Here is a 26,095-nt window from a genome sequence, read left to right on the forward strand (position 1 = left end):
CGGGTGCAGGTCTTTTGATTTGACTCCCGTAGGCGATCTGCGCGTTGTGATGAGGATGAAATGATGATAAAGACATCACATACACCCAGCCCGCATGGCAGAAAAATTAACCAATGATGTTTAAAATTCCCGACCCTGCCTGGAATCGAACCCGGGACCCCTGTGACCAAGGGCCAGCACGCTAACCATTTAGCCATGGAGCCGGACTGTAACGCTTTCTTGCAATAATGCAATGCATCACATGACACTAGCGATTTACCTGGCTTCACTTTTCCACTCTTCTTGCCTTGGTCATTCAGCTGCTGGGTACAGACAGTTACAGTTTGTTGTGTTAATTTTTGCATAATTTGGAAACCGGAAAAGTGAAGTGTAGTGACTCTATTATGTCAGTACGTAAACAAATTCAGGGATGCATTCACAATGGATGGCAAATACTTTTCAAAAAGGTGTGTGAAAATCTTACAATTCCAAATCAACGTTTGCAAGTGAAGAAACATTTAAAAGTGGACATAAGTACTGTATATACCAACCAACCAACCAACCAACCAACCAACCAACCAACCAACCAACCAACCAACCAACCAACCAACCCAACCAATTAATTCTGCAAACATTTGTGAAATATTCAACAGATATGTGCAAGGCTTTTATTTCTATTGATATCCCAATCTCAAATATCAATAATCTTGAACTTGCAAATTTTCTTCACAGATGTACACAAAGTAAGTCCTCCTGATGAGTTAACAAAAATACTTCCTGCCTATGTGCTAACACTAAATAAAATTAAGAAGTTATGTGAGAATGGAAACATATGGGAGTCGTTTGATGAAAGCAAGTAACAGCAGTAGAAGGAAAATTCTGAAAGACAGTGAGCCACTGTCAAAGAATGATTTTCTTCCAGCATGTGAGGAATAACTACAATGATTCGCACAACCATAGAATGTGTTTTCAATGCGGTTATACATATTCATTAGTCAGTAGGTGTGAAATATGACTTTTTTTTTTTCAGTGTTTGTCCTTCCTGGTGGCGGGGTCCGCTAAGTGTGAAATATGACAATGTGCTGTTATTAACTGTCCGCCTCCGTAGCGTAATGGTTAGTGTTATTAGCTGCCGTCGTCGGGGGCCCAGGTTCGATTCCCGGTATTGCCAGGAATTTAAGAATGGCAGGAGGGCTGGTATGTAGTTGAAATGGTACATGCAGCTCACCTCCAACGGGGTTGTGCTTGGAAAGAACTGCACCACCTTGGGATGAGGACACAAGTTTACTTTACTATTAACTGATGCTGCTCCATACATGATTTAAGCAAATAAGGGAATTAGAGAGAGCTACCCTAAAATTATTTGTTACCTCTGCAGAGTGTCTGTGACACAATTTGTGTACCTTATTAGAATGTAGATAAGCTGATTGCTAATAGAAAGAAGGTTTTTGTGAAATCACAAAGTAGAACAGAGTTTTCCACTCCTTCCCACTCCAATCATCAATGTTGGGGTATCTGGTTACATGCCAGTATGTATTATGCACATAATTTTGCAGTGAATTTTTCTGTGGCAATGAACTGGAAGGATAAAAAGCATTTTCTATTGCAATTCTGGAGGAGCTACTCCAAGTGATGTAACCACGCTTATAGCTAATATAACTTTCATTAATACAAATCTGTTTCCTGTCACACTGTATTATAAAGTTTAAAAAATCTACTAAATGATTGCTGACAGAAACAAATAAAAAATAAACAAGATTAAAAAGAAGCATAATGAAAGCAGTGCTTCAGAAGCCAAAAAAAAAAAAGAGAGAGAGATATTCCTATTATGTTTAAATAATAAAGGGCTACAAGTGATATGTAAAATTTCAGATGCAGTGGATTAAACATGTTCAGGTTCACTGCGGATTTGGACCGAACATGGTACAAAGTATGTTTCCATAAAAATGATAAATAAAATTCTCATTTTTTAAATGTGGTAACGAACTCCATAGAGGGATTCTGCATATCAGTCTGTAACTGTTAGCAACTCCACGCTAAACAGAACTTCATGACTGGATGGGGTTTCAAAAACTGCATGCAAGTCTATTCACAGAAATAATGGTACGTGAACAATTGGCTAAGCTTTTGTGTACACAGTTGAAAGTTATGATGACCTTCCTCTATCCCCCTCAACAACTTGTTTGCCTGCATCCACACTTACAAAAAGAGTGACCACATTGATTTTTAGCTTTTGTTAGACAATCTCCTAACATTAAATCTTGACTTTGGTGCAGTAATGTCACAAAAAAGAAAAGCACACAATGTGAATGGTAAATTGAACAAAATCAATCATATGAAGAATGAAATGTAATGTAGAATGTTTGTATTTTAGGTACAGTCTTTCATAAAATTGTGTTCTCTTGTAGCCTACAAATTTTTCTGATTCTTCTGTCACCCTAGAGGTCCTTTTCCATTTAACACAGTTAAGTGGGCTAACACGCACACACCTGTACAGCAGGACCAGCAGGGGAGTTCCCCTTCTGTAGGTATTAATTTGACTCAACTTGATCTTCAAGTTTTCTATGCCATTTTCATACATCATTACTTCAACGATTTGCGAGACTAACCTGTCTTGAATTAGAGAGTAGTTCCCCTGCTTTCCAGTAACTTTAAAAAATGATGCAATACCAGATCGTTAAAGGAATTATTTTACTTACATCACCTCATCTAGATTTATTTATTCAAAGACACTCGTTAACATTTGGACTATTTCTAATGTGCTTCTTCAACTTCACTCTACATTCCCCCATTTTAATGATTGAAGTCAACTATTTTTAAACCAAATATTCCATACAAGAGGATCTGAATGATAGAATTACAGAGTTCTGCAGTGTTTTCCCATTACATGCTTGTTTATTTTATTTTGGCCAATTTTACTGCACACCTTTAAATATTGGATTTCTTGTTAACTTATCTTCAACAGCTGATGATGTCTCTCACATAGGGATGAAACATTGTATTTAAAAGGTGGACTACTCCTCTTTCAAATAACATCCATGTTAAGCTATCATGAGTGGTAAAGCATATCCCTCGTAAACTGCATCAAATCAAGGCTCTACTGTATTTTACAGGGGGGCACTGTCGAAAACTTGAACAGATAGAACATATGTTGGAGATATTTCACGTTGTATATACACAAGACTTAACAACCTGCAATCTTGAATGTATATTTTTCAAGGTGCAAGTCAGTGTTGCACGATATTTATTATAGTTTTAAGATGCCCAGGTTAGACTCGGTGTTTGTGAATCACTGTAATAATACCTCGCTCAATGACTAGAGGTCTTAGAATGAGTATTAGTTCTAACTTTACCTTGAATAATTTCATTCTTTTGAAACACATTTTTGACTTTTTAAGTCCATAAAAATTCACTTCCTTCACAGCTACTTCATGCAATGTTTGTGTTCGCATATATTTCTAACAATCAAAGTAACAGGAAGAGGATTAATAGCATAGTCAGAGGTTTATAGAGGAAAAAGGAATATAAATCATACAACACATTATGTAAACTGACGCTCTTTTTACTTACAACAAATATTGGAAACCGAGGTGTGGCTACTTTACAAGACATTGTCGAGCTACCTCTAGACATTGATGTCACATTATATACAATAATGCAACACCAGTTTTGTTTTAACATCCACGCATTTTCAATGCTCTTTATGATACACTTACTATACACATGGTAATAGGGTTGTCTGAGTTTGCTACAAGTACAAGAAATAATACCAATGTTTTTAAGAAGAAAACAAGTCGAGATAAATCTTATCAGTTCAAAGAATCATTTGTTTTTCTTCTTCAAGTTAGTTCTTTATGTCTTTGATATCAATAAGGACAGTTTTATAGGACTTTCTTCTTTAGTAATAATAGAATCTACGTACACAGTATTTTCACATAGTTCCAGCTTTTAAAAAAATGTCCTCTATAAAACAACATCTGTACATAATACAAAATGGCATTAACTGACCAATTCAGGATCTTTTATAAAAATCAACACAGCAAATTCTGAACTCAAATTAATCAAGGGGAAAAAATAAACATACAAAACTGAAATATGACATCATAAATGGGATTTCAATATGACACACTATTCTGAAGATAAAATTAAATGAATTATCAGACTATAATATCAATGTATATGGTCTATACTCTGGTTGCAAAAAATAAAATGGACTGATCAATCATTTATAAAAGATAACTGTCCATCACTTTCTTTCCCTCCTTTTGCTAAATTCAGTACTGAGATTTAAAGAAATTTACAAGAATATCACAAATGTGTGTTTTACTAAATTAAATTGCTTTAACTGTTATACTAGGAACTCATAAATTCAGGTATGTTTTCAATTCACAACACACCTTGAATTCAAATGGAAGCTAGAAAAAAATATGATTTCATAACATTTTATTAAATTTAAAACTATAAAAAATCCCAAGCACAATCATGAACAGTTTCCATGATTGTGTAATTGCACTTTCCCAATAAAATGGTAAGATTCAAACCATTTTTATTAATAGAACATAATATATTTACATTTGTCATGGAGGAAAAACTGGAGTTCACAGTCAAAGATCCTGAATTGGGGCTCAAAGGAGGATAATCCTTTTATCACAAGTATTCATGACCATGCTGCCCTGTACACTATTGTTTCTCCTTTTCTCTTTAGAACATGTCAGACATAAGGTTTGCTGGGATACAGTCACACTGCACTCATTATAATATATTTATTACCAAAAAACATAATGAAATATCAACTTAAATAAGTGCACAGAATGGTTGCCATCTTTACCAAGATAATTAAACAAGAAATTTCTTTACGACTCCTATTCACAGGACTGCATTAAATAAAACTTTTTTTTTTTTTTGCTTTTCAGGGTGAGTTATTTTAATGATTCTTTAAGATATCCCCAAATAAATTGGTTTAATAAAATACTGAATTAATTAGACAGCATTAGACTTATACACCTCCAGAAGAACTGGGTCAACCGGAATGTCGAACCTCAAAATATCATAAAGATAAGCACGAGAATTTAAAACCCAGTTTAAAACCATAATTATCTTTGGTACACAGCATTTAAACCTGCTTTCACAGCTAATATCTGCAAATGGCAACTCAACTGGCTAATCCTCTCGACAGGTTGTCTGATAAAATGTTCTAACTGAGATATCACATTTACACAAACTCAATCATCAATGACAGTATCTAGCATTGTCATACTCTGATATTTCAGGATAGAGTATCTTCAATGTCTTGAAAGATATATTTCATACTTCTGAAAAACTTGGAAGATCATTTGAGGCAGGGCTGTGTGTTTCTCTGCATTACTTTCTTAGTATCAGTCTAAATATCAGAGAAGAAATAACAAAAAATAAACTAAAGTAATGATAAAATTCATTTATACCCATCATGAGACTGCTATGCACTATCAAATAAATTTACATCAAAATAGACCACTACCACACATTTACACCAAATATTTATCAACCATAAAGTTTATACTCTTGGTTCTAAATTTAATCACGAAGGTGACTGCACCTGAAGTCAAGTGATGGCTGAAACTTAAGGAATGCAATGATAAGCTTGAAATATATCTACATAATGAGAAGTACCTCCCTGAAAAAGGATGTCGTGCTACGAAGAAAGGGTGGGTGACAAAAGAGGAAATGGAAGGCCAAGATCACACTGGTTAGACAGCATCAAAGGTGATACTGGCATGACAACAGCTGAGGCAAAAGAAGCAGCCGAGAATGGAACTAAATGGATACATCTTTAGGATGAGCAAGAGCTGTAATCGACTTAAAGGATGAAGAGATAGAGAGCGTTTATGCTGTCTTTTACAATGAAACACCCTATCTTTCCTCGACAAAAATTTTGGCCATTAGGTTGTCCAACCTGTTTTTATCTTGCTACCATCAAGCGAACTGATGTTTGAAAGATGACGATTAAGAAGATACAGACATGAAAGCAATGAGAAAGATGGTGATAAACTGGGTGCGACATAATCTCTGGAAAACAATTAAGATGAAGATAATGTCCTAAATTCGTAAATAAATATGTCATAAGTAACAGGCTACATAAATAATATTTTTTAGAAGATCTATTAGGGAATATTGAAAACTGTTGAATGAATAAATAAGATTTAGTCATTACCAGAGTATAAGAACACAAAACATTGGAATTAAATTAATATGCACTCGATGAGGGGAAACTAAAACTGAATTTCCTACGATAGTGAATGTAGCAACTGAAGGTTTTGGTCCTGAAACAATTGGAATCAGGATTCCTATCAACAGGAACCTTTTCTGTAAATAGAGAGGTTGTGCTCAAAAAACTTCCTGATTTTGAAAAGAATGACAGCTTAAAAAAGAAATCTTGGAGTGGCTTATTCACGGATCTCCTCAAAGCTCCATACTTGGGGAAAAAGAAATATACAAAATCCAAGACCAGGTGAATCAACGTAAAACCAGGAAGGAGTGTGTGTGTTAAGGGCATCGTCCAAACAAGTGGAGCCTCAAGAAACCGCTCAATGAAGAAAAATAAAACTGAGAGAAAGTTCCAAGCGCAGCTTCCTGTAAGGTGAGGAAGATATATTTTCAAAACCATAATGGACAGTTTGGATATTCTGAAGGCCAAAGTATAAGTGCATTCCTATTTGTCAATTTATAGGTGGTAATTTCGCTGATAATCTTACTACAAGAAGAACTGGAACCATGTTATATGATGTTTAAACAATTTTGTTCTAACTTATTATTTCAACTAATTTAGCAACTGAATAATTTACTTGTTTAATTTACTAACAAAACCTTAAAAACCAAAACAATTTACAGGTTTCCTACACATTTTCAAATGACACACCTGTCTAGGTGTGTGTAACTTCACATTTTAATCATATTTTGTTAGTGGCCGATGTTACCCCATTTCTTGGAAAACTTCAATCACAGTTAAAAATGTAATATGACACATAAAATGTTGCACGACAATTATCTATTCATGTGATTATGTATAATGGATCTCAGAGAATGGTCTCTGATTTAATTATGACTGTTAATTATCATCTTTACATTCAAATTAATGTTTAAAATCTTATAAAAGTGGTCAAAGTAGCCCATTTTAAGGTACATGTTAATTAATTTCTTTGTAAAATAAATGAAATGGTTTCAAATCAAAACAAACAAACAAATGTTATAAACAAGTGTAATATAAAACTAACATTTCATCCAAGAATCCACATTATAACAGTACCCTGCATCTCATCTCGTAACCTCCATTGTGATCTCTCCATGCTTCTAGTGAAAATTATGAATCGTGATTGCTACACATACAAATTTCATATTTTTGGCAGTTTTTACTTTGATTTTTTTGGGGGGATTTTTATATATTTTTTTTTACATTTTGCTCACCACAACTGTTTAATTTCAGTTCATTAACTCCAAAAGAATGCTAAATACCAGGCCTTACACAATGAATGGCAGATATTAAGATAGAACAATGTTAAAATGACAGCACTGGTCAACATCCTATATAAAGTTCTATTTTTACAAGCCTGTTTTAACACTAATTTGTTTCAGTAACATATTACTACACTTTGAATGTGGGCTACCTCGTTTTCTGCATATTACCTACTTACCTACTATATTCTTTTTGGTCACCTTGAAAAAGAGGGGGAAAAATACTATTTATTTCCTACAAACAAAACAAGAACAGATACTTCTGATTTTTACATGTAGCTCTCTAAAATTTGAAAAATTCATTATACAATAATATCTCCATTCATTTGTGTCAAGTTCCTACAACAAATAAATGTTATTCAAGAGTGTCAGATACCCAATGTTTTTTGCAGCAGTGAAATAATTATAGTTTTGTAATTTATGGTGCAAGCTGTATGCTTTAGTGGTCATATCCTAAACCAAGTGCATAGCAATCTGTCAAGTAAAAAAAAAAAAAAAAAAAGTACCAACACGTCCCGCCTGCCAAATCACTTCCAATACTAGCTTCCATTTAATGTTTATTTTCTGGAGTAATGAATTAAATAGTAAACTCAGTAAAACATAGCCCCAAGATATCGAGTCTTGGGATAACTCACTTATGAAATAACTAATCTCTCATTCATATACATACTGTACATTCTTCATATATCCATTCTGTTTCTCAACTTCTCACGTAAATTTTAAAAATTCAACAGAAAAACTGTACAATTACCTTATATAGGGACTAAATGAAATTACAACAATGACAAAAAACTTATATGAGCTTTGGTAAGTTAAGAATTCAAGAGGGACTGCTTTGTGGATTTAAATATAGATTTTGTGGAACTGATAAAAAAGAATATGTGATGTAATGATAGATGCTGAAGCTACTGAGATTCCCTATTCAATATGCTATATGACAATTAAAAACCTGTTATCAAAATAATAATTAAAAAGAACTTGGCAGCATTATAGACTCAGAAATTAACAACACATGAACAAAAATCATAAAAGAGGAAAAAATAAAACACATGGTTGAAAACAAGCAGTTTCTGGCACAAAGGAACATTATTTTTCAATCAAGTTGTGACACGTTGCCAAACAAACAAACAAGCAAAACAAACACACATACGTATGAAAAAAAGTATGAAAAAAGTTTCAAAGTTGTTTCTACTTCGTCTTGCTTTTTTGACACTTCGTCCTGAGTATTTCTTCTTTCTTGTGGTCTTGATTGTCATCATGGAGCCTCAAAACCATCACCATGTGCGCACACACTCACACAACTCGGGAGCAATATGGTAAACTAGCAGCACTCATATTAAAGTACATTGTCTTATTTTCCAGTCTTTCCTCCCTACAAATCATGAGGTTCATTCAGAGGAAGGCTGGTGAATGCTGCATATTGCCTAATGCTACGTAACGCTAATGACAGATCGAGCGTTCGAAGACGAGTCCTTGCTCCCATTATTACTTTCCGTTTTAATGCACTGGCCTGTCAACTGATTCACACTTAACGGATTGTTGATGTCGTGTGGGTTTGTGCCCACAGGATTCCGATGTAGGGGTGGACCGGGTGGAGGGTGGTGTGGCGGATGATGGTGGTGTACAGGAAGACCTGCACTTCCAACAACATTTGACGGTGTCGATGGAGGAGGAGGTTGGTGGGTGGGAAGCACACCCAGACTGTTCATTGGAGGTTTGCACTCAAACGCAGATGACTCGTGGGGTGTCAGCGGGCTCTGCAGACTCATGCACGGGCTTGCCAGACTCACCGAAGGACTGGCCAAACTCGTGCTTGGACTGGGGAGTATCATGGAAGGACTCGTGAGACTCGACAGCCCACTCAGACCCCCAGGACTCGACAGTGAATGGGGGAGAGACTCTGCGTCATCATCAGGTGGTGTCTGAGCCTCTCCCACACTACCGCAGCTTCCCAAATTATCCTCCGACTGATTACCATCCACACTCTCACCAGATTCCATGTACCGGATGCATTTTTTCTTGCGCCTAAAAGAACAGAAAATATGTTACAATGAATATATTGATATATTTCACCAAAATAAGATTTAAAAGACAAACACGTGCACTAGAACACATTCATATACGGTACACTTAATAGAAAATCATTTGACACATTATTCAGAAGTCGAGTTAAATATGCATAGAGAAAAATTAAAAGCCTTGGACTTAATTTTCACAGAGGTGATTGATGTTAATAGTTCCTAACTAGTTCATTAACTGGTTCCCTAGTTAACCACCTGCAAGTTTTAGAAGTCAAGAGAAAAAGAAATGGGGTCAATGAATTTTGTATCATAAATGGCAAATCATCACTTTGGAAATGTTTTACTCATTGGCTTATGAAACACTCGCAAAGAGCACAACAACGGTCTTTTAAGATGTCAGTAATAAATTGAGGTATAATCCTGTTTATTTCCATAGTCAAAATTTACTGTTTCATTAAATAGTTCTTATTTTATAAATTATGAAGATCATTACAGCAACAAAGAGAAAACACATAGAAATCAGGTGCAACATCAAGAACATACAGAGGAACATGCAAAACATTTATATCTTTCAGACTAAAAGGAATAACAAAAAGAAAGAAAAGGATGTGAATGTGTAAATCTGCCTATTTCCATTAACAGAACTAAAAACAGTGAAAACATTCTGTGAACTAATTTAGGAGACAGCATTACAATATTTATTAGAATATCCATTTCTATTTCTCGTAAACCGCATAAAGGCGAGTGTCATCAACCTAACAATATCACTTTTTATGATTTGAAATAAAAATGAAATTACAGCACAATTGTTAGCCTACACCTCAAGACCGATTGCTAATACAGTACTCGTATAACAGAAACCTTAGATGAATCACCAAACTGCTTTATTAAATATTACTGTAAATGGGCCATAATTTACTAGCAGATGAAGATCTTGGATGAAGAAATGAGCCTAAATTAGTGTTTCTTTTTCCTTTTGTAGAAACTGATCTCGTTTCAGTCGAGTGCGTACAGTCTTAACATGTGAGAGGTCACGCCCGTTTTAGAACGCGAGAGGTCGCGCAAATGTAAATTGCTCGCGCTTAATATTTTAATGAGCTGCTATTTTCCTTTTGCAATGAATGCTCTGATAAAAATATAAATTTTTACCCTGTTTAACTGCCTTTCAACTAGTACTAACATAATTACCCAATAAAAATATTTTCTCAAGGTAAAAAAATTAATGCATTTTTTTTGCAAAATCTGGTAAAATTAGTTTTTAAAGAGCGCGAGAGGTCACGTGTGAGCAAATTGCCTCAACGTTTGCATTTGTATATTTCAATGAATGATTTGGTCACAATTCAAGATAAAACTACAGCACCACACTTCACTGAAAGCCACCATAAACCTCATGAACTTTACTTAAGAAACTTTCTTGGAAATGCAGTCATGTAAGAATGCACTACGCAAGGGGTCGCAGGAAGACAATTTGCCACAGCAGATGCGAGAGTGAAAGAAAACTTAAACTACTCGAACGCAGCAGGCAATACAATGACGATAATCAACGTCAGGCGAGAGAGAGGGAGGGGAGGGATGAAACGAGCGCCCTAAGCCCTACCGCGGCTAGCAACAAAATTATTGACCAATATTTATAAAGTGCAGCAAACTGCCGCGGGCGCGAGTCTCGCGTGTTAAAATTCTACTGCAGTCTAGCTGATATTTCATTATGTAGATTGATAGTACAAAATCACCTTTCAATTTCAATATACAGTAATATAAATTCTGTTATTTTATAGGGCTAATCAGATTTTAGTGATTGCCTGTACAAGAGAATCTCATTTACATGTTTCTCGATTAACTACAGCCTCTGGCTTGCCAAAGCTTTTTCAGTAGCCCACCTGAAATGGAGTTATTTTACTACTGACCATTTTTTAGTTTAGTTTCTAGTAATTATAATGGTTTCTGTGGTTATAAAAGGTTCAAGCAAGACTCGAATGGGAGTAGTACTATGTAATAATTATTCCCACAAAACATAAGACAATATTGGAGGAATAACAGGTAGATATTATGCATCCTTGCAGCAGAAGGTAGTAAAATCGCCAGCTCATTGTTAAGGCTGCAAGTCCACCCCCGTCAGCAGTCAAGGGCAACTCACTAGTAGGTCATTCGTCCCTGCCGGGCTGAGTGGCTCAGACGGTTGAGGTGCTGGCCTTCTGACCCCAACTTGACTGGTTCGATCCTGGCTCAGTTCAGTGATATTTGAAGGGGCTCAAATATTCCAGCTTTGTGTCAGTAAATTTACTGGCACATAAAAGAACTCCTGCAGGACAAAATTCCGGCACCTTGGCGTCTCCGAAAACCATCAAAAATAGTTGGTGGGATGTAAAAAAACAATAACATTAATCACTCGCCCCGTATGTACTGCTAGCCACAACCTTTTCACAGTCTTGTGCCGTCATTCCCCATCAGTGTTTTAGGCAAGAAAGTTTGCATGTTCTTTTATACCCATATCACCAAGCCTTGTAAAACTGGATAATATTCCCTACAAGTTAATTTAAACCTTTGACACCGACCTCCAAATGTCGTATAGGTACCTTATTCTTCACATGCCTCAGACCTCCATGTGTGGCATAGACCTTGGGAATGGCACATCTTTGTAGCTGAAGAAGCCTAAAACAGTGTTTTTTTCCCTTTGTGGACATTGATCTCCTTTCAGGCAAGTGTGTAAAGTTTTAAATTTCTGCTGCAATTTAGCAGATGTGTGGCTGACTGCACGATATTTCACTATGTAGATTAATAGTACAAAATCACCTTTAAATTAATATGCAGGCTGACATTATCTGGTGAGTATTTTGTTTGTTTGTTTGTTTTAATTTCATGAAGTCTCTGTCAACACCACTGGAGTGTGCATTGCTTCAGCATTCTGATTCATTCTGTGACTGACTACTTCAAATTTTCATCGATAAAGTGACTTTTCAAACAATATATCTATCAACTTTATTCGAGGATTCCCTTCTTTTTATTTTCAATCCCTTGAAACCTTTCCAAATCATGATTACTTGGTTTGCTCTCAGTATGAGATGAGAGACTGTGCAGCACAGAAGAATGGCAGGTTGCAAGTTGAATGAAAGTGAAGTACTTGAAGTTTTGAATAAATCAGATGATAATTGGAATGATATTACTAGTAGTTTTAGTTATAGTAGCAGTGAAAAAGAAAACTGATGCAGCAGATGCTATTATAGATGATGATAGCATGAAAATGAACTAGTTCAGCAGTAGTTCGAATGGGAGCCTTCAGGGCAGCAGGAGATATTTAATAGTGAATATGGACCAAAGACAGTAATGAAAATGTTAATAGTATACTTGAAAGTTTTGAGTTATGAAATTTTTGGTAGAGAATTGGTTGAATTCATAATGCTGAGCAGTACACAAACTTTTGTGGTAATCTGTTCGCATTCCGATCCCCAGTAAGGAGCTGGAAACAAGTCAAAGTGGATGAAATATACATCGTATTAGAGACAATTTTTCCTTATGGGCATTTTTTAAAAACACACACACAATAAGGTTGTATTTTTCGATTAGAATAATTCTGACACCAGGCTTTTCAGATGTAATATCAAAAGATCAATTTCCATTTAAACTCTTCAAAATATTTGCAATAGTACAGGACCTAGATTACATATTTAAGCTTTTCTATTTGCCAAAGTAAAACATTTCAGTTGTCAACAGTCGACCTCTCTGGAAAGGATGGCTATCTTTATACCTTCAAAAGCCTCAAAATTTTGTATTAAACTTCTGAATTATGTGAATCAAGCTTTGGATATTTGTGGTCATTCCTTGCATATCCCTCCAATAGGAAATTTCCATGGTCAGCTATTTTCCCCTTGCCTCTGGAAGAGTCCACTTTTAAACTTTCAAGTCTTCATCTCAACGACATCTGTTTCCCGCATGTCTCGTGACCAAACGAAATTGCTGCAAATGAATTTTTTTAAACAGTACCACTCTTTTCATCCCACTTACGGAGAGGCACATGGCCCTGAGGTTCACTCGGCCTACACCAAAAATAATAATTTCGTGTGGCTATTTCTATCCGAGTGCATCCCTTGTAAGGCAGACCCTCCAATGAGGGTGGGCGGCATCTGCCATGTGTAGGTAACTGCATGATATTGTGGTGGAGGATAGTGTTATGTGTGGTGTGTTAGTTGCAGGGATGCTGGGGAAGGCACTGACCGTTCAGCCAAAGAGTCGGACTAACCAGTAATGGTTTCAGGATACAGTGAAAACTAGTGTCATTGTTGTCACAGAAATTTTGTTTACTAAACTTGAAGACGATAGTTCAAAGATTCACTTAACGCAAATCCCAGGTTAATAAGATGATTAGTTCTTGAGAAAGAGTCCATATAATCTGAGGTGTGTTTCACTGTCCACGACTTGGCCTTTCACGTGAATGTACACTCCTTCCCTTTGCCATGCAGATCTTGCCTCGTTCAGTAGAGATTCAGTTTGGTGCAATACAGCACGAAACACTTTTCAATGCAGAAACCTACATCACACTTCTAGTAACAATATACCAAAGTCTTCTTTCCCATGATTGATCAACATGATGCATATCCTATCCAGCTTAAGACTTTTTGTCTTATGAAATAGTTCTCTGTTGGCCTTGGCAGTGTGTTGTCTGAAGGACATTTCCCTAGCTCTAATTTATGACTGCCATGAGAGTTTTGGTAAACATCTCCTCCACTAATTGGATTCTGATTTGAGATCTGTCTTTTTTCCTGTCACATGTCTATAAATTGTAAGTGAGTTACTGTAGCACAGTTTAGCAGCTTCTTGAAAAGTTCCATGTACCATTTCATCATATGTTTCTTTTCAGCTAGATACAGGAACAACAAGATCAGCTGTCCAACTCGGCTGAATGGTCAGCGTACTGGCCTTCGGATCAGATGATCCGGGGTTCGATTCCCGGCCGGGTCGGGGATTTAAACCTTCATTGGTTAATTCCAATGGCCCGGGGGCTGGGTGTATGTGTTGTCTTCATCATCATTTCATCCTCATCACGACGCGCAGGTCGCCCACGGGAGTCAAATAGAAAGACATGCCCCTGGCGAGCCGAACCCGTCCTGGGATATCCCGGCACTAAAAGCCATACGACATTACATTATCACTGGTTAAGCAATAACATAATATAAAAGTGACTGATTGTAAACTACATTCTTAAACAGACTACTGCATTTCCAGAGCAGTCACATTTGAATCACTTTCATCCACTGTGTAATGCAGCTCTTAAATTATCTGCATTTTTGAAGGGGTTAGAAGTGTTAGTTTAAAACTTCTTTTGTCATCAAACTTCACAAGATATTAAATTTTATGCAATTTTGTTAAACTGTACATGTGGCCTATGATCAACCCCCCTTTCTATTTCTTCTCACCATCGGTTTACAGTATTTATGTGGAAGGCACTGAATGGGCCTGCTAGAATCTTGTGAATTGACCTCACGCAGGTCAATGACCTTGGTTTTGCCGAAGACGTTTGCATTGGTGGTGGAAACCAATACTTATCTACAAGACATGACTAATAGCTTAGACACCCAGGCTGAAAATGTTGGACTGCACATCATTAATGTTAAGACAAAGCCATGTTGATTGGTAATCAGGCTACTTTCACACACTGAGCAAGTTGGCCGTGCAGTTAGGGTCACGCAGCTGTGAGCTTACATTTGGGAGATGGTGGGTTCGAACCCCACTGTCGGCAGCCCTTAAGATGGTTTTCCGTGGTTTCCCATTTTCACACCAGGCAAATGCTAGGGCTGTACCTCAATTAAGGCCACATCCGCTTCCTTTCCACTCCTATCCCACTATCACCATAAGACCTATCTGTGTTGGTGCGACGTAAAGCAGATTGCTACTATCACACCAATCACCTTGGGCAGCAGCCAGTCGAACACATGAAACAATTACCTTACTTCGGAAGTGTCATATCGCAAGATAGCAGTTTAAATTTAGATGTCGGCTACAGAACTGATAAAGCTTCAGCAGTCTTTCAGTGCTTGTGACCCATTTGGCCCTCTTCAACAATCAAAAAAGAAACTGAACTCAAACTTGCCAACAGCGATCAATTCCAGTGAAACACGGAGAATTATGGCGCAGATAGCATGAAAGCTCAATGCATTCCACCTACGTTGTTTACATAAAATTTTGGGTGCCGCTTGGCACGACCAAGTCACCAATAAGGACATTTTGCGACCGAGTGGCTCCAGAAAATTACAAGGTATTGTGGCCGAAAGTCTTCGGAAATGGACCACAAGACAACCTAGGCAAGAATGGGCTGATACTCTACATTATCATTATCACCATCTTTGAAGCGCATAGGGCATCAAGCTTCTGCCAACCAGTCAAGTTTGAAGCGGTGCTCTCGTTATCGTCCCACCTGATCCTAACTATTCGTACAAAATTATGATGATGAGGTAGGGATACGATGAAACCCAGTGTTGGCGCATAACCTACCCTTGTACAATAACACAAGAGATCTGCTCAAGGCTTAACATCCCCACCTGATGGACAAATTACCGTTAGCAGCGTATGCCCTCACTCTAAGACTATTGCAGAGAGGTTTGGAAATTGAACCCATGGTTATGACATGGAATCTAATTAGAAATTGTTTACCACCACCTCTCCTACCTTGCAGGCCAACATTCTGATGGTGAAAATGTTTTCTACTAACAGGACTCAAGCCAGTTAACCACAGGGTCAGATATTAATGGGTGACAACTTAAAGATCATGGCCACCAGGCAGGCTTCATGAAACATATTTTATAAATATTACCGAGATAGTAGACGTTCACTTTTACAATTCCACCATCTTATATTTCCATTTGCTGTGATTAACACAAACAAACATTATACTAATGTTCAAAACTGATTGAAAAATTCACCAATATGGACGCCATGAAGGGGCATGAGCCCATATCACAATCTATGTGCATAAATATTTTACTTTATTAATTTTCAGTTCTCAATAAATTATATATAGGTTGTAATATCATAATAACATTGACCGGTATTCATCAACTGTAAAATCTGGCCTATAAATACAGTATCGCAGCTAGTGGTCACAGTTCTGTGTGAACATAGAGCAGGAGTCCTCTGCATTCTGTTGGCAGCTGTCTCTTGGAGGAGGGACTCAATGTAACACTATAGTCCTGGTCCTGAGCAAACTGTGGGTGAGAACAAGAAGAGTAGCTCTACAAATGGGGAAGTTAAGCAGACAGTTCATTGGATCCTGCATACAACTTCCACCCCTTGTGGTCTGTGTAATGGTATGGTTCCTTTGTTAACTTGGAACTTCAGATATTCGGGAACAAATATTCTGTTGTTAGTATAGTCCTAGTGCTGGAACGTGTTGGCAGAGTTAGTGTTTATTACTGAGGTGAGTTCAAAGTCAATTTATATTGTGTATAGTGCAGAAAATGAACAAAATAAAATACTGTACTTACTGTCTAAAACATTAACTTATGAAGACAGAATTTCAGCTAAGAGTTTGGCCCTCCAAGATCTGATTTAAGCAGTACACAAGTGTTTAGTGACAAAAGTGGAGGAAAAGTGTTAATGGAATTCCAAATTTCATTAAGCAAGTGATCGAGAGATTTGGCACAACTAAAACAATGAGAGTGCATATTATATCTACGCATTAATTGCTTGGCAAGCCTAGCTTTATGCTGTGTTTTACATATTTTCCTACAGTATTCATAACACACATTTATGAACATGTAGTACCTATGTGTATATTCGAGATGGGAGTTACATATCCTAACATGGTACTGTATCCTAATCCATAACAGTAAGCTGTTCCAGAAATATTATGATCCACCGGAGACCCTAATACAAAAGTAACTGTCTCAGCGAAACGAAGGGAAGGGTAGGGAGTTTCTGATTGGCTAACGGATATTAGGAAGCATAGCAGCTCGCTTTAAGCGCATGCTCTTGCGCAGGCGCGAGCGATAATTTTGTAACAGTTTAGTGGCAATACCGATATTCCTATCCTGTTCCAGATCCTGTTACTTGCTGGTCGGTTACAGGTATTCTTTAGTTATTCGAAGTGCTTTGTATTAGGCTTACTGGTGGTAATACGTACAGCAGCGTAGTTACTCAGAATAGTTACACGTGGTCTTCCCACCTTGCATCTCGAGTTTCACTCCGTGTTCTGGACAATGAGTGGATGTATTACATCCAATATGATTAATGTGGACAAAAACTCAATTACAGGAAAACGGTTTCTAGAAACGCATTGAAATAAGGTACCCAATAATAATAATAATAATAATAATAATAATAATAATAAATGGAATGAACGAAGCCCTTGTAAGCGACAAGACGAGGATAGGAATTGTGCCGGCTGTCGAAGCCTGTCACACCCCTCTGGGACAATGATTAAAGAATGACAGGTAAAATGTAATGATATTCAAGAGTGTTGCTGGAATGAAATATGGCAGGGAAAACCGGAGTATCCGGAGAAAAACCTGTCCCGCCTCTGCTTTGTCCAGCACAAATCTCACATGGAGTGACTGGGATTTGAGCCACGGAACCCAGCGGTGAGAGGCCGGCGCGCTGCCACCTCAGTCACGGAGGCATAATAATAATGATAATGATAATAATAATAATAATAATAATAATAATTTTTTAAAAATTTAAAAATTCTACCGGTTCATATACAGTAGTTCTGATACTGTACATGGTACTCAAATATCAGGTCCTGAAGAGCTATCGCAAGTCCCATCACTTGAATCTGTCGCCATCGACTGCAACTTGTGTGGCAGTGCTGCAAAAGCTATCAGAATTTTTACCAGTACAAAAGAGAAGGAGTGATATACAGAAGAAAAAAGAAAAGACGCTAGACAAACCACTTACACTGTTGTGTACCACATATCCACAACCTTCTGTATATGACGAAAGACGATATGGGAGCCTTTTGTACTGGCTTTACAGAGCGAGTTGGCTACACGGTTTGTGTTACGTAGCTGTTAGCTTGTATTCAGGAGACGGTGGATTCGAACCCCACTGTTGGCAGTCCTCAAGATGGTTTTCGGTGGTTTCCCCATTTTCACATCAAGCAAATGCTGGAACTGTTCCTCAGTTAAGGCCCCGGTTGTTTCTGTCCTAGTCCTGTCCTATCCCATTGTCAGCGTAAGATCAGTCTGTGTCGGTGCGACGTAAAAAAACAAATAACAAAAATTACTGGGTTAAAATCTGCTTACGTCTTGCCTGGTAGGGCTATTTCCTCATGACCCATTCCGGCGGCATATGAATTGTATGACACTCGTTCATCAACATATTTTATAGTCTGGTCCTAGTGTTTGTTTAACTACAGATCCTTGGACATCTATGAATGCACATAGCAGCCACGGCGCTTTTTATAAATGAAGGTTTCGAAGTATTGGTTCTCGGAATGTAAATGGGTCCTTGCAAATATTTTTCTAGGAATAGTTAAGAATGTAACGAGCTGGCAAAAGGGACAGTGGGAGAGATGAAAGCGAGATGAAGATATAGTATTGCTATTTATAAGTACTTACTAAGGTGCGGTTAGGGGCTACAAGAGACAACAGGTATAAGGGACGCTCCTTCCAAAAGTTCACCTGCAACTTGTATTATGTTACTTTTATATCCCAATACTCCAACCTAATACTACAGTGTAACAGATACACAGGAACATGATACTGGAAAATAACCATTTGTCCCATCCTTAGTGTATATGTACTTTAGACACTTATCATCTGTGCCTGTCTTTATTCCATTATGGGAAATGTTTTTCTTGATCTCTTAATACCATTTGTTTCAAAGCTAATCACAGGTAATTATTAAATACTGGAGGAAACTTTTAAATAAACTGTGAAGCTAATGTTACTGTACAGGCAACTTGTAATCAGAAGATTTCACTCCAAGCGAGGCATGGCATGGTGCGGTATCCCGGGCTATCACGGCAACGTCGCACGACTTTCCCTACATCGACCAGCTACTCATCCATATTATTCTACCAAATACAAAAACAAACTAATATAAAGAAAGGGAATTAATTTACGCATTCCTCAGTCATCCAGCACAACCATAGATATAAAAAGATCACAACGCAACCAAGAACACAATTTTCCAACCACCCCGAGCTGAGAAAATGTTACCTTACAAAATTAACTGATAACTGGAAATATAAAATTATGAAATTTATAAACAATATAATATCCCATTATACATTGTGTTAAAATTTTAATCTGACCAGATGGCAGATTTTGGAGAAACAATGTCTTAAAATTGGCGCATGGCTGAAACACACTTAAAAATGAACACCTTTTGAATTTCAGCTGCGATAAAAAATATTAAAATAGAAATTAAAAGTTCTAAACCTATATGACACAACGTGAAATGAAGCGAGGAAAATGATGGCGTAACGTCATTTTCTGTAGGTCTATTGATTATTTCATAAACAACCTCTAAACACTACTACACATACTATTATGGTCACCAGTAGGTCTTGTTTCTTCCATCCATTTCACATGACCAAACCACTTCATTCTGGATCTTTCTACTTTATCCAGTAACTTCTTTGTTGCAAACCTAGCCCTAATCTCCTCATTTCTTATAGGATTTTTCTATGTGTTTCCTAATGCACTTCTTAGGAACTTCGTTTTCATTCCTTGAAGTCCACTTTCCTTCCTCAATGATGTAACCCATGTTTCTTCTCCATATGTGCGGATGGGCACAAAACATATTTTATACCGAGCTTCTTTACATTGTCTTGGTACCTGATCATTTCAAAGCAGATCTCTGGTTCTCTGATAAATCTTTCCTGCTAATTGTATTCTGTTGGGAATTTCGTGAGTTACAGTCATGTCTTGTGACACCCCAAGTATTTAAAATGCTCTCCTTCAGTTGCTCTCCTTGGACTTTTACAACTCCTCTTCCATCCATACTACAGACATACTCTTGTCGCTACTTATTTCTATTCCCCATTCTTCAATTACTTGGTTCCAAACATCAATCTCGCTTTGCACCTGCTGTTCAGTCTCCGCCCCATACTAATATGTTATCTACAAATAATAAGTTAGGCACAGTGCATAGTAATTGAAAAATGAAAGTCCACGGGGTCAGGAATGGAATGAATGAAGGCCCCATCTAGCGGCAAGGATAGGAGATATGCCGGCTGCCGAAGCCTGTCGCACTCCTCTGGGGCAATGATTAATGACTGACAGATGAAATGAAATGTTAATGGAGTGTGTTGCTGGAATGAAAGATGGCAGGGAAAACCGGAGTACCCGGAGAAAAACCTGCCCTGCCTCCGCTTTGACCAGCACAAATCTCACATGGAGTGACTACTTTACTGTCTTTCAGTCAGAAAATACTGTATTTCTTTCATTCATAAAATGCAGACAACCAAGAAAAGAATATGTGAACTCAATGAAATACAATTCAATGGCAATATCTCCACATGAAAAGTAGAAAGAGTGCTGGGGTCCTGCTGAATATCAGGCACACATGGCCTCAGGCCTGATCCACGAGTTGGCATCAATGGGTTAAAGCAATGAAGAATTTTTCTGAACCTATTCTAGATGGATAAGTAATTGAATCTGAATTAAGTATGGTCAAAATTCCATAAATATACTTGACACGAACTGAATCTTAAAGCATAACTTCCTCATACTAGAGCAAAGGCTTTTCGAACCTGTCATCTAGTAGATGACCTGCCTCTTATCTGAAGTCCCCGAGTTTGATTCCTGGCCGGAAAAGTTCAAGTAAAGTGTATGTTTTCACCTCATTCATAAATCATATAACCCTGGAAGTCAAGATTTACCTTTTAAAAAAAAAAAATATATATATATATATATATTTATATTTATATATTTTATATATTATATATATTATATATATATATTATATATATATTATATATATATATATAAAACACCGTTGTAGTGAACAAGATATGATTTTCATTGAAGTTAGACTAACTGAAGAACCGTCCGGCTCCATAGCTAAATGGATAGCGTGCTGGCCCTTGGCCACAGGGGTCCCGGGTTAGATTCCTGGTAGGGTCGGGAATTTTAACCATCATTGGTTAATTTCGCTGGCACGAAGACTGGTTGAATATGTCGTCTTCATCACGACTCGCAGGTCGCCTACGGGTGTCAAATCAAAAAAGACCTGCACCTGGCGAGCCGAACACGTCCTTGAACACTCCTGGCACTAAAAGCCATACGCCATTTCATTTTCAATTGAAGAACTATAGAATACGGTATAATGTTATCCGGAAGTTCAAGCTAAACTGCATTACCAAATTAATACTGCAAAACTAGAATGTCATTATAGTAAAATATTTCCAGGTGAACCTCCTTTGGTTGCTTCTGTGTACTAGATCTGTATAAAACACACAACTACCAAATTGTGCTTATGCATGCCTGAAAATTTAAAAACATCAATGAAGTTATTAGGAAATACATGCATTCATCAAGATATTAAAACTAACTTACATACAATGCACACATTTTCTCAAACATTCATCACCTTTCACACATCCTCTAGACACATTTATTAGAATTAAATTTAAATCTAAAGTAAAAAATAAGTAAATTACAGCCACAGGCTATTAGCTAATGTTAATATTCCAATCATAATATGTAACAAAAAACAAAAAAACATAAGTCCAAAGAGCAAAATTAAAAATAATCAGTGGCATTTAACATAAAGACAGCAGAACATATACACAAACCAGGTCTAAGTTCTGAAAATATAGAAAGGTTACAAAGAAATCATGCCTGCAATTATCTGAAAAGAATTATTAGTATCCATATAGTTACTGCACTGAGAAAAAAAGAATCATGCAGATGCATGGGATATGTAATCCTTCCTGGTTCCCGCCCATACAGAACCATATCATTCTTAACAATCTTCACGGTGGATGTGTAACTCGGCACTGTAGTGAGAAGCTATTTTGAAATTGTTTCTTAACTACCTTGAAATAAACAATTGTGATAAATTTTATGCAACCAAATAAAATTTAAATTAATTTATTATCCTTCTCAAGAAACATATTCAGTTTTAATTAATTAACAAGCTGTGTCATGATACAATAATTCAAATAAAGAGGCTAAACGATCTTCTACTGGGATACAAACCAACTATAACAAGACATCCCACATTTCACATCAAGGTGCTGCAGAAAAGTTTGTGCTAACTGTCTTAAAAAGAAGTGTGTCCGACATCGTAACAAACCCACAGTTCTAACTACTGTCAACATACTGCCTAATGTCATAACAAAAATTGTTGGAATACCACACAAAACTAACAAGAAATAAAAAGCTCATTCCAAATAAAATGATGAAGACAAGAGTGGATAACAAATCTGTTCACGAGGGTGTAAAACAGTACTCCACAGCTGTAATTTAGAAACAGGAGAAAACATCAAATCTACTAAAAAAATAGAAAGAAAAAACAGTCATTGAAACTAATAAAACAAAAAGAGAAAGAAAAACACAACACAGCACACTGCAGCATGCCTCGTAGTAAAGCACGGAAGTTGGTATAAAGACTCACAGATGGCCTCAGGCTCATGATCGACTAGAGATTAACATAGGTAGGTTCTTGCGGGGAAGCAGCATTGCTAGTGGCAGTATTACCATGGTGAATTATACTAGCATGGACCCCCAGCCCTGTGTTGGGGCCAGGGCCAGGGGGGTGCCCGGGGGGGTTCCCGTGGCTCGGCCCATCCGGACTGCAGTCCGCAGCACAAGATAGAAACAGCAGTCAGCATTAAAGGGGCACTTCTCCAATTAAAGAGCGAAAAAAAATATGACAGAAATGAACAATGACAACAATTCCTTCTAAAAAAATTAAATAAATAAACACAAAAAAGCATGGAGCATTGTGGAAACATGTAGAGATTACACATGGTTCACTAGAGCATCAAATACATAATTTTCAACATCTACTCCATGAAATAGTTTTCTTTAGAAACTTCCCTAGCTTTAAAGAGCAGAAGGATTGATTTTGATATTTCAGAAAATGTGTCGACAAAGATTCTTTCAAATTGTCAGAAAATATAATAAAATTTAGTAACCCTGTTAAGAAATCATTAAAAGGCAGTGATAATTGTTATATCTAGAGATGGGAGAATTTTGGCAAGTCTTGTACAGTATGTTTCTCCTTTTCGAAAGAAGAAGATAAAAACAAAGGAATTTTTGAGGTGACATTCCAAATCATGCCCCTTTAATGTTAAACTGTGGTCTATCTACGCGCAAGAACTTGGTTGAGGCTCTCACTGCAGTGAATGAACTACTGACTCTATGAAACAACGCAGGGTAGAAGCTAACTCAAGAAATCTAAACTTGGGCTTCTTCTCTTTGTGGGAAGACACATTTTCTGAATCAGAAAAACAGCACTCTTCTCCAATATAACATTTTCTTGCAAATTATTTTACAATTAAAACTCTGATCAATTATGTCTCAATGAACGATTTCTTGAATGGACATTTAATTCTTTCTTCTCATACATGCTTCAATAATTTCTACTTCTATAATTTAGAAAGATGGTGGTCAAATATAGAAAAATGACCACATATCTTACTAAACTACACAGTAAACAAGTAATTTCTTTTTTATTATTATTATTATTATTGCACGTTCAACACACATTTAATGAAATAAAGGGAAAAAAAAGTAAATATCTAAATGTTCATTGTAAACACTGATCACGAGATTATGTATGATTAACTTACTTTCTCATTCAATAAAAAGAGAAAAAATTGACATGTAAAAAACACCAAAGTGTCTTCTCACGACTACATCTAGCACAGTCTTTCCACATAGATAAGATGACACCAAATGTTAACTAAACACAAACCCGCGTGGCACAAGAAACAGTGGGCAAAAATAAGGGTCACTCATGTCCTCCATGAAAGTAATCCTTCATTTTCATTAATATCAGAAAGTACCAAAATGGTAGCATAATTTTTTTATTTCAAAATGGAGTATAGATAAACAATTTGACAATGCAGAGAATAAAAATAGAAAAAGGAACCACAAATATTCTACTCAATGATCAAGACAAACTCTGAGATATCTGTTTTTGTTCCCATGCCCTGAAGAACTATATTTGCGCTTCTATCATGTTTCTGACTATATATGTCACTTTTCTTTTCTTTTCTAATTTTTCACACCAGAATAAATGACATTTCTACCGAGCTCAATAGCTGCAGCCACTTAAGTGCGACCAGTATCCAGTATACCAATATAAATGGTCTGTTATTGGATATTTACTCATTCGGGACAAATATTTCAGATTCCCTATGAGAATCAACATCTATATCAGTATCCAGTATTCGGGAGATAGTGGGTTCGAATCCTACTGTCGGCCCTTTCCTGTGCCATCGTCGCCATAAGACCTATCTGTGTCGGTGCGACGTAAAGCAATTTGTAAATGACACTTCTTAGATTTTTCTGACTATAAGAGCAATTTAGTGTTTCTGTTCTACAACTAGACAAGTCTTTTTATTCTTCTTTACAACCCATACAATTAGCGACTCCTCACACCGATTAAAAATGAACCGAAAGTAACAAAGGATGGGTCAAAAGGAAAACAATAAAAGAAACAGGAGAGCCACAAGAAGAAGTGTTCAACTTCCTTGACCACCAAGTAGGTTAAATTCTGACCCAAGTGCTAGCTGTTCTGATTTATAATGCATCACCATAAGCAATGCTGTTACAAGGACCAATATAATATCTATCAAAGGTTTGACTGACTAAGAGAAAGTTTTTATTCTCTCTTCTAATCAAATTAGTTGATCTGAATCAGAGATAAGTTATAGCATTCTATTCAGGTATTAAGTGCAGAATAAGGTTTAGGAGAGTGACTTTGGCTAACCTAAATATAGTGGGAGTATTATGCACATTACAGCTACCTAGCTATGTACTGTACATCTACAATCTACAAACTAACTATTTACAGTAGTGACTAAATAAGCAAGTTGAACGACTACATGGAAGATAACTCGTTTAATCAAGCAAACTGCTTATTTCTAACGAATATCTTGTTGATTAAAAAGAAATACATAAGAAACTATAATGAAGAAACTTTCTTGGAGTGCAGTTTCATTTCAATCAATTATTTGAAGTCAACTGTACCATACCTCACTTCAAATTAGTCATGCTTTTTCCTTGTACATTCAAATCCTCTTTATTGAGAGTGACCCTTGTTTCATGATAGAACAAATAAATAATAACAATCAAATAAAATATAAAATAAGTAGGAGTAAAAATAAACACAAAAGGAAAAAGAATACGCATTTTCTTTCCTTCCATAACCTAGAACATTCACACAACACACACAGGAAAACAAACACCACAATAAGACATGGAACTTCATTCTTTACCTGCAAGGTTTGCACCACTGACTCTGTTGATCCAGGCCGTAACGGGCTCGGCACTTCTTCATGCTGTTACCTGCAGGTACAAAATTTGTATTAACCTAACCATCCAGAAAGTAAAAAGGTTCTCTAAACAAACATGCAATGCGTTTTTCAAGCAGAAAGAAGAATCTCTCAATACAAATTACCAATGTAAAAGAAAGAGCATATATTATATGCCATGCTA

General features: G+C 36.7%; 1 protein-coding gene across 1 annotated transcript in view; it reads right to left on the reverse strand.

Annotated features, from left to right (window-relative positions):
* Nucleotides 1-3,529: 3,529 nt before the first annotated feature.
* LOC136878814 (uncharacterized) overlaps nt 3,530-26,095 on the reverse strand; it is a 152,955-nt gene continuing 130,389 nt past the window's right edge. Inside the window, exons 9-10 of the mRNA XM_067152310.2 lie at nt 25,876-25,945; nt 3,530-9,492 (exon numbers count right to left, since the gene is read on the reverse strand). Coding sequence (XP_067008411.2) covers nt 8,898-9,492; nt 25,876-25,945 — 665 coding nt within the window. The 3' untranslated portion in view covers nt 3,530-8,897. The remainder of the gene's footprint in view (nt 9,493-25,875; nt 25,946-26,095) is intronic.

The sequence above is a fragment of the Anabrus simplex genome, chromosome 8, assembly GCF_040414725.1.
Source record: "Anabrus simplex isolate iqAnaSimp1 chromosome 8, ASM4041472v1, whole genome shotgun sequence".
In the NCBI taxonomy this organism is placed as follows: Eukaryota; Metazoa; Arthropoda; class Insecta; order Orthoptera; family Tettigoniidae; genus Anabrus; species Anabrus simplex.